Source organism: Helicoverpa armigera, chromosome 7, assembly GCF_030705265.1.
Source record: "Helicoverpa armigera isolate CAAS_96S chromosome 7, ASM3070526v1, whole genome shotgun sequence".
NCBI lineage: Eukaryota > Metazoa > Arthropoda > Insecta > Lepidoptera > Noctuidae > Helicoverpa > Helicoverpa armigera.
Window position 1 is genome coordinate 10,907,983 of NC_087126.1, and position 16,462 is coordinate 10,924,444.

At 34.4% G+C, this 16,462-nt stretch overlaps 3 protein-coding genes and 1 long non-coding RNA gene across 6 annotated transcripts in view; 1 reads left to right on the top strand and 3 right to left on the bottom strand.

Annotated features, from left to right (window-relative positions):
- Window positions 1-654: 654 nt before the first annotated feature.
- LOC135117106 (uncharacterized) lies at window positions 655-1,236 on the bottom strand. Its single transcript, XR_010276650.1, has 3 exons — window positions 1,028-1,236; window positions 803-911; window positions 655-694 (listed from the first exon to the last, which is right to left on the bottom strand). It is a non-coding gene; the product is annotated as an uncharacterized LOC135117106 (long non-coding RNA).
- Window positions 1,237-4,210: 2,974 nt separating this feature from the next.
- LOC135117053 (DALR anticodon-binding domain-containing protein 3-like) lies at window positions 4,211-6,754 on the bottom strand. Its single transcript, XM_064035415.1, has 5 exons — window positions 6,055-6,754; window positions 5,766-5,953; window positions 5,257-5,390; window positions 4,746-4,916; window positions 4,211-4,331 (listed from the first exon to the last, which is right to left on the bottom strand). Exons 1-5 carry the CDS (start codon window positions 6,687-6,689, stop codon window positions 4,212-4,214), a joined length of 1,248 nt encoding a protein of 415 aa, XP_063891485.1. The 5' UTR covers window positions 6,690-6,754; the 3' UTR covers window position 4,211.
- A 278-nt stretch (window positions 6,755-7,032) lies between these two features.
- Window positions 7,033-8,251, top strand: LOC135117055 (dnaJ homolog subfamily C member 25 homolog). The gene has a single exon (XM_064035417.1). The coding sequence runs from the start codon at window positions 7,184-7,186 to the stop codon at window positions 8,201-8,203; it is 1,020 nt and encodes a 339-aa protein (XP_063891487.1). The 5' UTR covers window positions 7,033-7,183; the 3' UTR covers window positions 8,204-8,251.
- A 109-nt stretch (window positions 8,252-8,360) lies between these two features.
- Window positions 8,361-16,462, bottom strand: part of LOC135117054 (blood vessel epicardial substance-like) — a 36,281-nt gene continuing 28,179 nt past the window's right edge. Inside the window, exons 6-7 of one of the 3 annotated variants that reach the window (XR_010276619.1) lie at window positions 12,175-14,285; window positions 8,361-11,233 (exon numbers count right to left, since the gene is read on the bottom strand). Coding sequence is in view for 1 of the 3 variants with exons in the window: in XM_064035416.1 (XP_063891486.1) it covers window positions 11,169-11,233 (65 nt within the window). In the remaining 2 variants the exon portion in view is untranslated. The remainder of the gene's footprint in view (window positions 11,234-12,174; window positions 14,286-16,462) is intronic. The other 2 variants (XR_010276618.1, XM_064035416.1) reach the window with 2 other exon arrangements.

The window sequence follows — 16,462 nt, forward strand, 5'->3', positions numbered from 1 at the left end:
TTTACCCATTTCATAATACTAAAGTTATTACAGGCCTTTTACAATCAATTTCGTATTATTTCCCGAAGTCGGAGGGCTCGCCGTGATCACCACTATTCAACAGAAGATCAAAGAACCCACGTTTATAATTGCAAATGCGGATTGTTCGTAAGCTCGGGGATATAATGAAACGAACCCGACAGCCACAAGCCAAGAAACTGGGTACGATTGTTAATTTAATGAAACGAGAATAACTGCCTGCTAACAAGTTACCGGTTCTAAATTCCTATTCACCGCGAGTAAATAACTATGTAGGCGAAGTAGTATGTCACTGTGAGTGGCTTTGTTTCGCAAATCGTCCTCCTTAGTGGAGCTAGCAGCCTGGCGGGCAGGCGGGCGCTGGGCCTAAGCAAACGCAGCGCGTAAACACGCGGCCTACAGGTAGCCGAGCAGCATCAGCGTGACGTAACGGCAGCCAGCGCCCTGCCGCCCGTGGCACTGCTGCCAAATGGGTTAGCAGCGTCATCCGCCCCACCCGCACGTCTCATTACGATCATGCACTCTTTCCCTTGGCGACTAGCCTGCCAAGGTCACTGCGCCACGCGATAGCACCGCGCGCCGGCACCCGCCACCGGCACACGGCGCACACCCGACTTCATCGTTATCAATCAAAATATAAACACTCACCTGTTTTTCCAACTCGTTATGAGTCGTCCTGGAACAGAAAACATACAATATGTACGACACGCCGACACTGCACATATAACACCACTGAGATCACACATTATCACTGCACTATAGCACTACACCGGCCGCGACTCACCTGCTGCCCTGCGATTTCTTGGTCTTCGGCCGCCTGCCGCCTGACCGGGACTCTTCGTACGCCGGTAAACTCGACGCGTATCCGTGCTCAGCTTCTGCAACAAAGTACACTGCCATTCCGTCAAAATCAGCTGATTATAGCACGGCAAAAATAGACGGGAGCCATGTTGACGTGTGCGTGTAGTTGCACTCGATTGACAATTCAAACAAAGAAAATCCAAATCACCTCTATCGCGCCTTTCGATGTATTCAGCAGCTTGAATTAGAGCAGCAATACTCATATTTATTGTATCCCGATTGAGCACAGGTATTCACAAACGCAAAGCGACTTTATTCGATTTAAACTATAAATAAAAGTATCTATGCGCTCCGAAGTTCACGACTGCGTTTACCGATGTCAAAAACACACTAGGCGACTCGGGACGCGCGACCGTGTAAGCGGTTCGTGATTTGTCGGCGGCGCTCGTGCCCCGCTCGGTGGGCCAATCGCGTTGCAGCAATGCCCACAATAAAATACCTGGGTCAATCACGTGAACTTTGTGTTTCCAAACAAAACATTTTTTTTCTATGCGCTCTTTTGTAGTGTGGTTGGATATTGAGGAACTTTTATTTTCTTGAATAATTTGTAATGCATGTCGGCTTCGCACTGAAGTGCACTCACGGCATTCACTCGGCTGCGCACTAAATTAATACTATAACATGAAAGTTCGCCGTCCATGCTGAGAAACTAAGTTTTTTAGCGTTTGATACGAAGCGAAAAATAAAAGTTGCATTCACGTTGATATGGCATTGATTTGCATTATTAAAAATGTTTAGCAACAGGGTAATTTGAATTCTTAACCGTCAAATCCGTAGCGGACCCCAATCGGGGTCTGAACATCAATGTCACCGTAAGCTCGGTTTAGACCCCAATTGGGGTCTGCGAATCAGTCATACACTTTCCTAATTATTTACGCTCATATTTATTTTCTTTCCAATCAAACCACATTTGTGAGTACTAAATAAAATAACTAAATAAATTTAAATTATTTTTACGCATTCAAACCTTTCATATTTAGCATCCCGTTAGAAATATACCTTTTTAAAATCCAATCGTAATTACCGGGAATTCTGATCGAACTCGCCATGTTTGTTTACATTAGTTGTTTTTTTTAAATTTGAAGACGCATAGACAAGATGGCGACGGTGATAGAAGTTTTGCATCGAATGATCCGATTCGTTAAAATAAAGAATCGATTTAATAATTTTATATTATTTGATATTATAATATTACTAAATTGCACTTTTGTATACTTACCATAATCTGTAAATAAATTAGGAAAAGTAAAATGACTTAATTTATTTTGAAAAAAATGCTAGAAAATCAGTGGTAGAAAATACGTTGTAGCCGGAATAAAAAAATCTTCGGTTTTTAGGGTTTCCGAAGACGGCAAATGAAGACTTATTTATTTCTTCGGGTGTTTTATGTGCAGGATTCCTGTAGACCTGCCAAACTTAATGGCGATTCGTTACTTCCAACTTTTTAACTGAGCGGCAAAGCTATTTAACGAGAGCCGTAGTTAGGTGTAGTTATCGCAAAATTTTATGACGTTTTTATTGTTTGAAAGGGCAAATAGTTTGCTGTTCATCGAAAGCTGGTCCAAGATGGAAAGATGGCCGCCGCCGACTTATTTTTAACCGACTTCCCAAAAAGCGGAGGTTCTCAATTCGACCGTTTTTTTTGTATGTTTGTTACGCGATTACTCAGCCATTTATTTATCGATTTTGATGATTCTTTTTTTGTTTGATAGCGTATACTTTCGAGGTGGTCCCATTATCATCAGGTCAGGATCTGATGATGAAACCTTGAGAAATCGAGGGCGACTTTCGAAAGTTGCAGAAAGACATAGGTTGAAATCTTATCACTCAGGTGTTTGCCTGGTAGCACTATTCAACAGTGAAGGCTTTGAGCTGACCTGATGATGGAGACCAGTGAAGGTCGAGGGAACTCGACAACTGAATATTTAAACTTTCTCGTGTTTGTGCTTATATTATTCGTATTTACGAGGCCTCTGCAACAGTGAAGGAGATGGAGACGAGAGAAGTTCGGTTGTCGAGTTCCCTCGACCTTCTCTGGTCTCCAGCATCAGGTCAGCTCCAAACCTTTACTGTTTCATAGTGTTATCAGACATACATCTGAGTGTCAAGTTATAACCTTATCTATGCTTACAATTTTCGAGAGTTGCCCTCGATTTCTCAAGGTTTCCATCATCATATCCTGGACCTAATAACAAATATGGGGAACCTTTTGACCAAAAACAAACATCCAAATTGAGAACCACCTCCTTTTTGGGATTCGGTAAAAAATATTTGGTGACTTTAAAATCAATCAATTTTACGGTCATTTATTTAATTTTAAACATATAATTTACATTTTTAAATATTAAATATAAAAATAAAAAACATTTAAAAATAAAAAACTAGGTTGCCACCGATTAATCAATAAATTATTATTATTGTTTCTCATCATCAAATAAGTACATTACTTTGGTAGTTACAAATTGCATTATATTTCAGAACACCAGGCTTACCCTCCGCCGAAACAAAAATCTTAGAATTGTTGAGAAATAATATAAGAATAAATTAAAATTCCGTAATAGGTAATAAAAATTCAATTAAAGTTAAAAATTATTACGAATGACGCAACACCAAAATAAATAATACATATAAAAATTTAATGCTAAAAACTTTCATAAAACTTAAATATCTCTTTTCTTAACAACAAAAACAAATTGAACCTATAATTTAAAATAAATAAATAAATAAAATTGAAATAAGTTGCTATTAAAAAATAGGTATATATAAAATTGGTATTCGATTATTTATAATAAATATCCGATTTAGGTATCGAATGCACACCGCCAATTGAAAAAAAAAAATACTCCATTCCAAACTCTACTTCTTTTTGATCTTGTAAATTGTTCATTTTTATTGTGTATTTTATGTGCTGATTTTTTAGTTATTGAACATAAATAAGTGCACGAAATGTATTGCAACGGATTGAAAATGTTATAAATATGACGTTTGTGTTGTGTTTGAGAAAGTGATGCGATTATTTATTGGTAAGTTTTCACCAAATTTGAAATGCCTAACTTTTCGATAGACTTAAAAACACCGTAATTATTATCTTTTTCTGAATTAATTGACCCCATTTGACCTTTGCACGTTGTTGTCAAATAAGTGAGCTCTAAAGTTATAGTTAAAATACTTCTGATCAGTCATTACGGACTTAGAATTCATGTGTTGAAAGTTAGTGCAAATTTTTGACTTCCATGTCGCGATTCAAAATTCCCGCCGAATCAACGGTAAAGTCATATGTCAAAATCTTGTCGAGCAGAGGGGTTAAATAGCAAACAATAAAAGATTATGATTCACATTTGGGAAACACTTTTAATATTTAAAATATTCAAACATGTCTTGAGTGTTTCATTTAATATTTTCAGCATGTGAATCCTAGCGAATATTACTGGAAGCAGATGTTTTCTGGGCTCCTGGAAAGAGGAATAGCTTACTCAATTTTATTAGAATCCAATGAGAACTTGTTTTTTTTTTTGCATCATTTTTTACTATTATTTATCCTTTTCGAAACTTGTTAGTAAGGGTAATGTCAAGTTAAAGACACTTTTTCAAACACTTCAGCTATTAGAATATTGTGAAAAATACCAAAAAAATATGTAAAAGAATGCATTTGTTGTCTGTCTACCAATATCATTGAGAGTGGCATTTGACAAATTGCCATAAGACAATGTGTGAACAAAAACATTACATAACAAATAAATATTTAAGAGTTACACACTGAATAATATGCACAAACTTTTTGTGCAACAAATTCTTTTTGACCTTGATTGTATTTACTTATTAAAATTTTGTATTATGCATGCATTTTCGTTACTGTATGTACTTACCACCAATATTCTTGTTTTTCTGTAATATTGACTGAATACTCGAACCATAGAGCAGAGAAAACTACATATGTGGTGCGGTCTGAAGTCACAAGATTGCTTGTTTTGCTCCACACAGCTTCTCAAAAGGTTTGGTAGACTTATTATATAGTTGAATATTAAATGCCATTCATCCTGAAAGAAAAGAAATAATTAATTATTTTGTTTTTTAACCTGTTTTTACTTCTGCAAGCCCTTTGTAATTTTATAGGTCAGTATAAAAGGTTTCTATTGAGATTATGGCAGATTATTTAGGTGTGATTTGGGCTGAATCCGGTTAGACTGGAAGCCAACCCCAACATGATTGGGAAAAAGGCTCGGAGGATGGATTTAGGTGTGATTTGGATAGCCTGAATCACTGAACAAAATAAATCATTATATTGGTTCTTTACTTATACTTTTATACTTAATATTTTTATGCTCTTCAATATTCTGAATTTATAATACTTAATTATTTACTATTCTTAATGTTTACCTCTAGTATTAGCAAAGAAAAGTCCACATCATCAAAAGATGGTAATTCTGGATATGTATTATCACAGACTTTATCATTGTATGTCCTTATTATAGTCTCCAGTCGAGCACAATTGTACAAAATGAATGACGCACCTGTGAACAAATATAACAACTTTATTATTTGATCATGTACTAGTTTTGAGTGAGTTGAAATTAAAACGTAAAAATTTAAATTTTGTAGCCTTGATTTCGTGAAGTTTTGGTTAGGGTATAGTTACAGACAAGCATGATACATATGTATCTCATGGTTATTTAACTTTCTAATTGGTTAGTACATATTTATTCTGATACTGGCTGTTTAAAAGTAAGACTTCTATTGAAATAGTTGTGTGATAAACCACTATTTTTTACTCACTTCTAAAATATGGTTTTTCATCATCATGGTTGTTTAGGTTTCTCTTGGATGTAACTCCTATTATTAAGATTCAATTTAATTAAGATTACAAAGTTTCAATATTTTATATTAACCTTTACTAGACCCAACAGAAGAACAATCAAAGTTAATTTTGACTGGACTGCTAGGTTTTGTCTGCAGTAGCTCAAAGGCTGCGGCTGATTCGCCCAAGTGGGCTATAAACTCTTTCCATTTTGAATCTGTGGACACTCTTACACCATACTTGTGTTGGGCTATTAGTGTCATCTCATCTTGTCTTAACCTGGAATTAAAAAAAAATCATTGTTAGACAAAATGGCTAATGGATAGTTCCTTTTTTTTAAATTATCCTGTTGAAATTAGAAAAGTAGTGGATATATTTACCTAATATAATCATCTGCACTTATTTCAGTTTCTTTAGCTCCAGTTTTGGAATTCAGAACAGTCCCACATAGTACTCTATGGCACCCTTCTCTATTGCTGGAAGACTTTGTCGTAACAAATATTTTCGAGTCCACTTTATTCAAAGCACACAAATTATTGATGACATTCCTAACATATTTCGCACGCAAGGAGGTAAGATCACATTGTTCCACACAGCAAGGATCTAATTGAACTACAGATTCGGCTTCATGTAACTTCTGAGCTAACACCGCAACGTTCCGCAACGCCTCCGATAAACCTACACAAATCGTCTTCGGTCGTTCCAAAAACAAATAAATACGACCATTATCTTCCTTCAATTTGTTCACTTGCAACGTCCACTTTTTAGATTCCTCAACTATGTCTCCACAGTCTTTACGGATCACTTGCAATAGCGTAGTGTCCTCTTTATTACCCACTTCATCAGAAATGGCAAATTCATGCCAGGATTTCACGGAGTTAGGAAAACTAAAGTCACCGTGTGTCTGTAAATTATCTTGATGTTTCTTCACTAGAAGACTTCTTACATCTTTTGGTTGACCAGATAAGAATAAAAATAAGCTTTCCGCAAAACTTTCTAGCACATTTTCGATCATTTTTTCCAAATATTTTCTATTCTAAATCCATCCATAACACAGAAACACGTGTGACAACTGTGACATCTGTGTGATTTTTCTGACATTGACAGACAACTGACAAATGTCATTATTATATGATTGCCAGTGCGAGTGAAAATGAGAAAACACTGTGACTCCTTTTCCAATCAATGATCGATCTCATACATCTACCTTCATCATGTTTAATTTATAGAAAATGTCGGTATGAAATTATACTCTTAAAGTAATATGACCAACCAAGTAGTATTTGTAATAATTATTATTGCTTAAAAAAAAAACTAAAATCCTACATAAAATAAGCTGACGTTGCAATGACGTTGACAGTTAGTCCCGTTCGCTGATATTGTCAAATTGACAATCAGTCGTGGTAGCGTAGCATATTTTAAAAAATCGTAAATTTTATATTATAATTACTTTTAGGTGCTAGTCACAAATAACTGCATTTATAACTTAGAGTATGTGTTAAAATAAGAATGTATTCAAAATACAACTACTTCTTCCTTCTCTGTGTAACATGGCAGATCGCAGTGGTCTCGTCAGCCGATCACCTGCTGGAAGGCATTTACTGTGGGAAAGCAAATTGTTATGAAGTTCTTGGTGTAACGAGAGAAGCTACCAAGAATGAGATCGCCAAAAACTACAGACAACTGGCCAAAAGGTTTCATCCCGATTTGCACAGGACACCCGAAACTAAAAAAGAAGCGGAGGAAAAATTCAAGGAAATAGCGACAGCGTACGAAATCTTGCGCGATGATGAAGAGAGATCAGACTACGACTACATGTTGGACAACCCTCAGGAGTACTACGCTCACTACTACAGGTATTACCGGCGGCGTATGGCGCCGAAAGTCGACGTGCGCATTGTGATCGCTGTTACAATTACCATTATATCCATAATACAGTACTATAGCGCGTGGTCTAAATACGACACCGCCATCAAATACTTCATGACAGTGCCAAAGTATAGAAATAAAGCTCTCGAATTAGCCAAAACTGAAATGAAAGAAGTACAGTCTAAGAGTAAAGGAGTGAAGAAGTCTAAAGCTGAACAGAAAGTGGAGCAAGACAGGTTGATAAGGAAAGTTATTGAGGAAAATATGGATATCAAAGGAGCCTACGCCAAGCCTGAGATAGTTGACATACTGTGGGTGCAGTTAATCATCCTACCCTACACCATAGCATATTACATTTACTGGTATCTCAGGTGGTTTTGGAATTTCACCATACTGAAGAAACCATATGGTGAGGAAGAAAAGTTATATTTAATCAGGAAGTATATGAAACTTGGACAGCATCAGTTCAATGCTATAGATGATAAGGAGAGGCAAGAGTTCCTCGATGAAGAACTTTGGATCAAAGAGAACTTCAAAGTTTGGAAGGAAATCAAAGACGAAGAAGCTAAGAAAGCTCTAGCAGAAAATAACAAATACAAACAGTACAGAAGGTATATTAAGCAACATGGAGTTGGACGGATGACGTTTGACGACTCATAGTTTTGTGATAGCAGTAATTAATTTATTAATAAACTTAGGATCAGTCCATTATGGCATTTTATTGACAATTTACTATCTTATTTTACTTAATATTTCTTTGAATCATATAATAATTAAAACACCAAAAATTATACACAAAACAAAAATAAAACAAATGTTTTTTTACACAATTTGTTACTTTATTTCTTTAATCTCTATTTGTCTCAACATGTACTAAGATGATTCAATACAATTAATCATACAACACATTCATAATTTACAATCATCACAAACAGCAATTCAATAAGGCATACTAACACACACCGGGTGCTCTTACACAGACACAAGGCAAGTATGTGAACAATCACATTTGTCCTGAAACATACATTACAAAGTGGTTTGTCCACATTTGAAAAAACTTAAAAAGTGCTCCTCATTTATCAAGACAAATCAAAATCGTTATACAAAACAAAATGAGATCCTTAATTACAAAATATAATGCAGTGACCGCAAAACAAGCAATCAAATTGCATTGGCAGTGCTTCTGACCCTTAAATATACTTTTAACAATAATTCCAATAGCCAAAACTGATAATTTTGGAATGTTTATACATCACTATACACAATCATACTGCTGCCGCATTTTACATCCAAGTTTTTCACACGCATTTACAAGAATAGGGCACCTTTATATTGCTACGTCTGAAGGCGATCGATCACTTGCAATCTTGTCGAAACAAAATCCTATTTATCGTCATTTAACAATTAAAATTATATTGGGAAGACATCACGGAAATAAAATAAAGTAAAAAATAAAACATTTTCGTTGCTATCAATGGCTAAATTATTACCTAACTTAAATTGCACAGTCGTGACGATAACAAAAGGAAAGTAGTAAACGAGCGATTAGTTTCGATTGCAATGGTATTGCGAGCGACGATCGCCGTTCGCAAGTTGACATTATGAAACCGAGAAAAAACTTACTGCTGAAGTAAATTAAAATTTGCTTATTTATAATAGGTATTGTGCTGTAGAAGTCTCGTTAAAAATGATGTTTAATTCTAATTTTCGTGCAGTAATTTGTTTACTCAGGTGAGTAATCAAAAATTCAGAAAAATAATTCTTAGTGTCTTTTTCTGAGGGTTTTAGTATGTCAACTTGCCAGACACAGCCAATCAGTATCTCTAAAACTGTACTTATTGCTTTAGGAAATAATAATTAACGACTAATTGATGTGTCCAGACATCTTGAGTGTGCATTGTTCGATAACCACCAACAATTTGTACAACAATATTATAATCAGGTCAATATTTCAGTTTAATGTGGTCATTCCCTATTTCGTGATTAAGATACACTTTATGAGCAAAACTGCTAAACGCTACGACCGGTTTAAAATATTTCCGACCTTATTCTTATAGAAATAAGATTGAAAATGACATCAATTCTTAGTCAGTTTTGCAACTCTATGGTAACATTCTATTGCAATTATTTAAGGCCTGCTTGTTTAATTTGTGACTTACAAAGATCAATGATAGTTATGTTTTAAAGCCGCTGTTTTCGCTGCATATGCTAAATACTAATTTATTATTTGATATAATATAATCAAACTATTTTAAGGTCAGTGCAGCGCTTCCAGCGGCTTTAAACTCTTATTGTCCACTCGACAAGTTTCTTCACAACAAATGATTATCAGGTACATTTTTATTATGTGGCTTATATCGTCAAAAGATAACTTGTGGTGTTTTACAGGGATAGAAGTCATTATGAGAGGAATCGTTGCAGTATCATTCCCTTGAAAAAATCACAGTTTTATAGCATTCATATTTAGGTGTATTTTAAGATTACAATCTAATGAAACTGAACTTAATGGCAAGTTTATACTCAGCTGTTGGGTAATTTATGTGAAAAATACGAATAATAAAATAACTCGATAATTATGCATTATTTGCACATGTTAACTTGATATATCGGTGACCTGCACTTATATCAGCTGCCAGATAAACTCTTACGTTATATCTCTATTGAAAATAAATAAAACAAAAATCACCTACAGTAAAGTACATACATACATATAGCCTAATAGATAAGTAGCCTATAGATATGTTTAAGCTTGGAAACTACTACAAAGTTGATAAAACTGTGAGATTTAGAAGGCTGTAAGTATAGACTCTGTTTCCACAACATGGCCACTACGAATCGAGTAGAATACATATTTTGTACACACAATTTTTCAATCTCTATACAATATCATCATCATATCATATTATAATGTATTTACACAAAACATTTATTTAAATATAACCTCTCGTTTATTTACTTTATTGGGGACAATACGACGTCATATCGATTCAATATTTAGTTATAATCTATCTACATAAATAGTATACACAAAATAATGATTCTAGTCTTTTTTTCAATGTGCTATTTCGTTTCAGATCATTTGTAAGATATACTTTAAATAATCATTGTTTACATGGCAGAGACCCATCGTTGTAAACTTTGTCGTTCTATACTTCAATATTAAGTTCAAAATAACGATGTTTCCCTGGCATGTAAAAAGTTGAACATGTCACAATTCGTTCAATTTAATAGTCGAATTAGTCGATTAAATTATTATGCATAAACGATTATGTAGAGGTAAAGATTTTATTCAACCACTTCAATTTACTGACTAGGTATTTTTATCGACTAACATTATAATCGATTCATTAAGTTCACAATGGCTCCAAGAAATCTTTGACCTTAAACTGTAACCTTATCACTAAAATCGAATTATTCGATATAATTCGTAAGTGAAAGTATCCGAGTCGACAAAATCGACTATTGAATGGAACGCATCACACCGATGGTATCGAGTCACGGGTATTCATATATGGAGCGCGGGTAGCCGCGTCACCTGTCACACAGTCCTGCAGTACATACATGTGCACGTCTACCGTCGTGCGCGCTTGTGGTGCGCGCGCACGGCGACGTGCAGGGCGCGGCCTCACACGGGCGTCTCGTGCTCCGCCTCCTCTATCCGACCCAGCCGCCACGCGTTCGGGTCCGTCGCTGCATGTCATAGAAGGGGAGATATACATTATAAACTGATCCACTTTTATTGGCCATCGTTTACATTTTATGACTTGATGCGTACGCGACTTTATACATTTTATATGGATAAGGTTTTGTTCAAGTCGCAAAATGTAAACGATAATTTTAGTGTTGTGCTCACAACATACTCATGACTTTTGTGACAATTCCAAAAGTATTTTGTGTTTAATTCATAGTTTTAGTGAATTACCCAGAGAGTAAGGTCCTCACAGAACTAGCCAACATTCACACAAGCTTAATAACGTCACGTTTCACCGTGTTGTGCACGTGTCGATGACTGTTAGACGTTACACAAAAAATAAATACTGGCAATGTTGCCAGATGGATAATATATAAACAAAATGAGTCTGAAATGTACTTTGGGCATGTTTTGTTTTTACTTCATGTTTCAATAAAATTAAGTTGTAGTTTTTATAGACAATTAAAACTAAAGAATTTGAAGTACATTTCAGACTGGGGGGATGGAGACAATATTTTGGTAGTAAATGTATAACAAACAAAAGCGCAACTTTTCGCAAGCAATGCGTATTGTGTGGATGTAAACTAGCGTAATGTGACACAAATTACTGTAGTTTTAAGCCATATGACAACATTTTTTTGGCTTAAATCTACAGTATGAAGCTTATAGCCAAGAAGGCGTTTAGTAGTCAAACATTTTTTAAATATATTTAATGTGAGTTAGGAGTGAGGCAAACACATACTGATGAAATATTTTCTTAGGGAAATTAACAATTTTATGCGGCCTTCTGATAAACTTTTAAAACAAATTAATAATAATATTGAGTAACCTTTAAAATATTGTTTTAAATTATTTAGGGTATCAAAAGACCACATAAAAATACAAATAATTTATCGTGAAAATGAGTGGTGAAACAAATAACATAAAACAAAAATATTACCTTCAACAGTCGATCTTCCAAACATGCTTTGGGAGTTCGGACAAAGGATGGGACTACGGGAGTGATACTGCTTACACAACTAAATATAACTTACATATACTAAATATACTTAGCGGGTTAAGGTAACAACTATTATTAAAGCATACAGTAAGGTCAGGATGGGCAAACAGGTAAACTGGGAACTTTAACATCACTGGGATACCTAATTTCAGCTGAATATCCAAATATATTTCAAGTGGCTTGATCTACAGATAATGACAGTTTTATATTTTTAGCTCGCGGTTCGACCCGCGCCCCAAGGGAACAAACTGCCCGTTCAGGGATTGGGGATAAAAAAACCTGTGTCCGTCACCCGGTTTTAACCTATTAGTTTAAAAAAATCGGATAGAAATGAACGCAAAACTACTGTTTACTCATCTTGACCATTAAATCACATGCACCATCAATATCATAATAATACATTTGTAAGTTATATGAGAGCATTATAAGACTAGGTACACACTTAATACTCAGACACAGAACTACAACATGCGAATACACAAATACTTATGGTTTTTAATACTTCTTTATAATATGAAGCAATGATAATTAGGGCAATATATTATTGAAAAGTTAAATATGTTTAATGTTATGAAGTGATGTCTTCAATGATTAACGAAATACATATAATTATGTGCCAGAATATGTGTCCACCATTTAATTTAGAGGGAGCTAAACTTATGCCAAATAATTAATTTATACTACAGCTAATTTTATTAATATCTACCCAACCTTATTGGACACTTACCCTGACTCAGGACCGATTTTTCAAGTGTCTACAAACTTTTAAATGTAAAATTAAAATAAGAGTTTGACATAATTACTTCACAAAATGTGTCACACTGACATTCATTTTTTTTTTCAAATAAAAATTTTATAGAGGATTAAAAACTCGGCCCTTCATATAAAAATATAATGTATTTAATACATAATTTTATGATAAATAAGCTCTTAAAAAGCCACCACGCGCTTTACCATAATATCAAATACTTAAATTGATATATTATGTAAATATGAGATATGTATGTGAAGAGACGTGGTTATTTTAATAAATAATGTGATGTAATGATACAATACTGATTTATATTTAGCATCAAAATGAGAAGTGATCATGAAATTCATAATTTAAAGCACTGGGCGGTTGTTAAATAAAAATGGAAAGTCAATAAAATTAGAACTGGCGTTAAGGTCTGCGATATGACCGTATTCTAACGGCTCTCTAACAATGGAAATAGTTTTCATGGCTCATTAGCCATGAACTATGTTTCAGAGTCGAGACTGTACCTGACAAATATTGCCAAATACCTTAAAAAATATCGAAGCAGGCAATTGACCAAAAATGTTTCATCAATCACTTCCCACTTAGGCCCAAGTTCACCAACAAAATAAACACGTAATTTTTGTCTTAAAACAACTATGAAACATGAATGTGAGTTTGTCCATAATCAAAATCAAACCAAAATGTTTCCATTTCAAAATGTTATGTTGTCTTGTCGGTAAACTTGGGCGTAGGAATTTGTATGGCATGATGAATATGCTTTGTTTATATGGTAGTGAGGAATAATGGGAAAGGATTGTTCTACACTTCACGATTAATACTTTATACTGATCATAACTTAGCACTACAACAAGTTAAGTTGCCAAAAAAAGTTTAGACTGGTCCATTCAAAGAAAAATTAAGATGCCTTAATTTTGAATCTTTCTTTACTTTAAATTTTGAATTTATTCTTATACATTAAAAGTTTTTTCGTCTATAAAAGCAATTTATATTTTATCAGTTTAACCAATAATCAGTTGTAGCAAAGCAGTGTATTATTCACTCTCTGTTAAACTGTAGGTTAACTATTAAGTAATCTGTTATTCCCGTGAGAAGATTTGCTCTACCACACAAACGCGGGTCCCTAAGCAAATAAGTATAATCGTGAAGTATATGAATGGAGGGGCGGGGAGCAAGCTCGTCGTCCGTGGTGTGGCGCAGGCGGCGCTGCGCGGCTCCGCAGTCATCGACACGCACAACAACACAACGTTACGCACACGACCCACGGCCTAGCACGCATAGCAATCTCGACCCGCTAAAATTTAATGTTCATCAAAATTTAATACTCGTCAAAAACGTTAAATGTTAGATTTGTCAAGAATTTTGATGTTCATCGACAGTTTTAATGTTCATCAAAAGTTTTAATGATCATCAAAAGTTTTAACGTTCATCAAAAGTTTTAAAGTTCATCAAAAATTTTAATGTTCATCAAAATTGATGATTACCATCACTTTTACCTATTTTAACGGAACTCCCAAGACTGCTTTGCGTAATCGAAAATAATTTACTTAAAAGTTACATAGTGCTGAATTTAAAGAGATTATGGCTTGTGATTTGAATAATAGTAAATTAACAATACGATACTCTATAAGGGGACTTCACGTACGGCTATCAATTAGCTAAACATCAACAATATACCTAAGTATGTCTGCTAGATTATTGTAAAAAGCATTACATTGATATAAAGACCAATACGACATCGACAAAGTTTGTAAAGATTATGATATAAGTTAAATTATAAAGCATAACAAAAGCAGACACACCAAAGTAATGTAACATTACAAAAGACCAATGGGAGCTCACGGAAGTAAGAAATCTATACACACCATCGTTTTAGATCCTAAAATAACCAGTAATTTTAATTAATGTTTGGACTTATTTTATTGCTGTTATTTTCTCATTTGTTAAAAAAATATGTGCCCTCTTGGGCATTCACAATTTTTTTTCTTTTCAGTATGGCCCTGACGATTTGCATTCTATAGATAGAAAATCTTTTATATGTTTTGGGCCACGAATGCACACAGTATTTCAATCTTAAAGATAATTAAACACTTTATTTAGCCATGTTTTATTAATGCTTTTAATTAAGTAGAGCATCCTATTGGCTATCTATGACAATTGAACATAAAACTATTGGCTCCCTTGAAATGGTCTTATAAACCAATAAATTTTAAAATAACCTACGTCTTTATTTCCTTAAACGATAGCGTGTAAAGACTCCATAAAATTTAAAATGACATAATTCTACCTATGACAATAATCACCTACACTAGCTTGGAATATTATCATGCATGATGTATGAAATTATTGAGCATTTGTTTTTTATAATAATGATACCATATCAGATAGGAATCATTACTTATCATCCCGAATTTAGGACTACTGAATAATAATGACTAGCGAAAAAGATGCAAACATATTTTTGCTTGTCTTGTGAAATTATTTACGGGAGGGCCATTCAAAATTAAGAATTGCTCAAACATCATTCGTTTGACGTTTAAGTATATTGTGGTGTGTTTGGAGGTAAACCGGTCTCTAAAGACTATTTCAATATCTAATGTCTAAAACAAATGCTCAACATCGGATGAAAAGATGAAGATATCGGACTCCATATAAAATTCGATGGTCGCACGCACACAGCAATCTGTGTTAATGTGTGCATACGATTTCGTTTTATATGGAGTCGTTCTTGAGGATCTATAGTAAGTCCGTAATGTTATTGTGAATGTTCTGTTTTTGTCTAAAACAATATTGAAAATATTTAAGTAAAATTACTGTAGATACAGATAACATTATTGAAGCCCAATCCAAACAAGCAAACAAAAAATATAACTGAAACACGTTTTCTTCCACCAAAAAAATATCTAACTTCCCTAAAAAAACACTCACAATAACATCACAACCATTCACACTAGATCCATACACCTATTTTTTTACTAGAAACGATTCGTTTAGCTTACGGATAGTATTCCTGTCATCCCTTTCGGACATATATTGGATGGACCAAAAGGCTTCATCAAATCACGAAAACCAGATTCCTCATGCTTTTAATAACGAAAATTCACTAACTCGAAAACCATAAAAAATCACGTAACATACATGGGGACGGCTCCGTCGCAAAATGTCCACTTCTCAAAATGTCCACTGGTCGCAAAGTGTCGCTCAGTGTCTCTTTTCAATGTCCACTGCAAAATGTCTCGCAGTCCACTTCGCAATGTCATCGCAGAATGTCCACTTCGCAATGTTCATCGCAAAAGTCCCTTTCGCATATTGTCCTTTTTATTTCTGATTTATTTTAATCATAATTCATTTTAGCAATTAGCTATTCACACATATCTTGTTTGACGTGTGTTTATTTGCATCGATATAGGTAAGCAAAAAACAACATAGTACAAATCAGATTTATTTCTTTGAATAATCGCTTGATTTAAA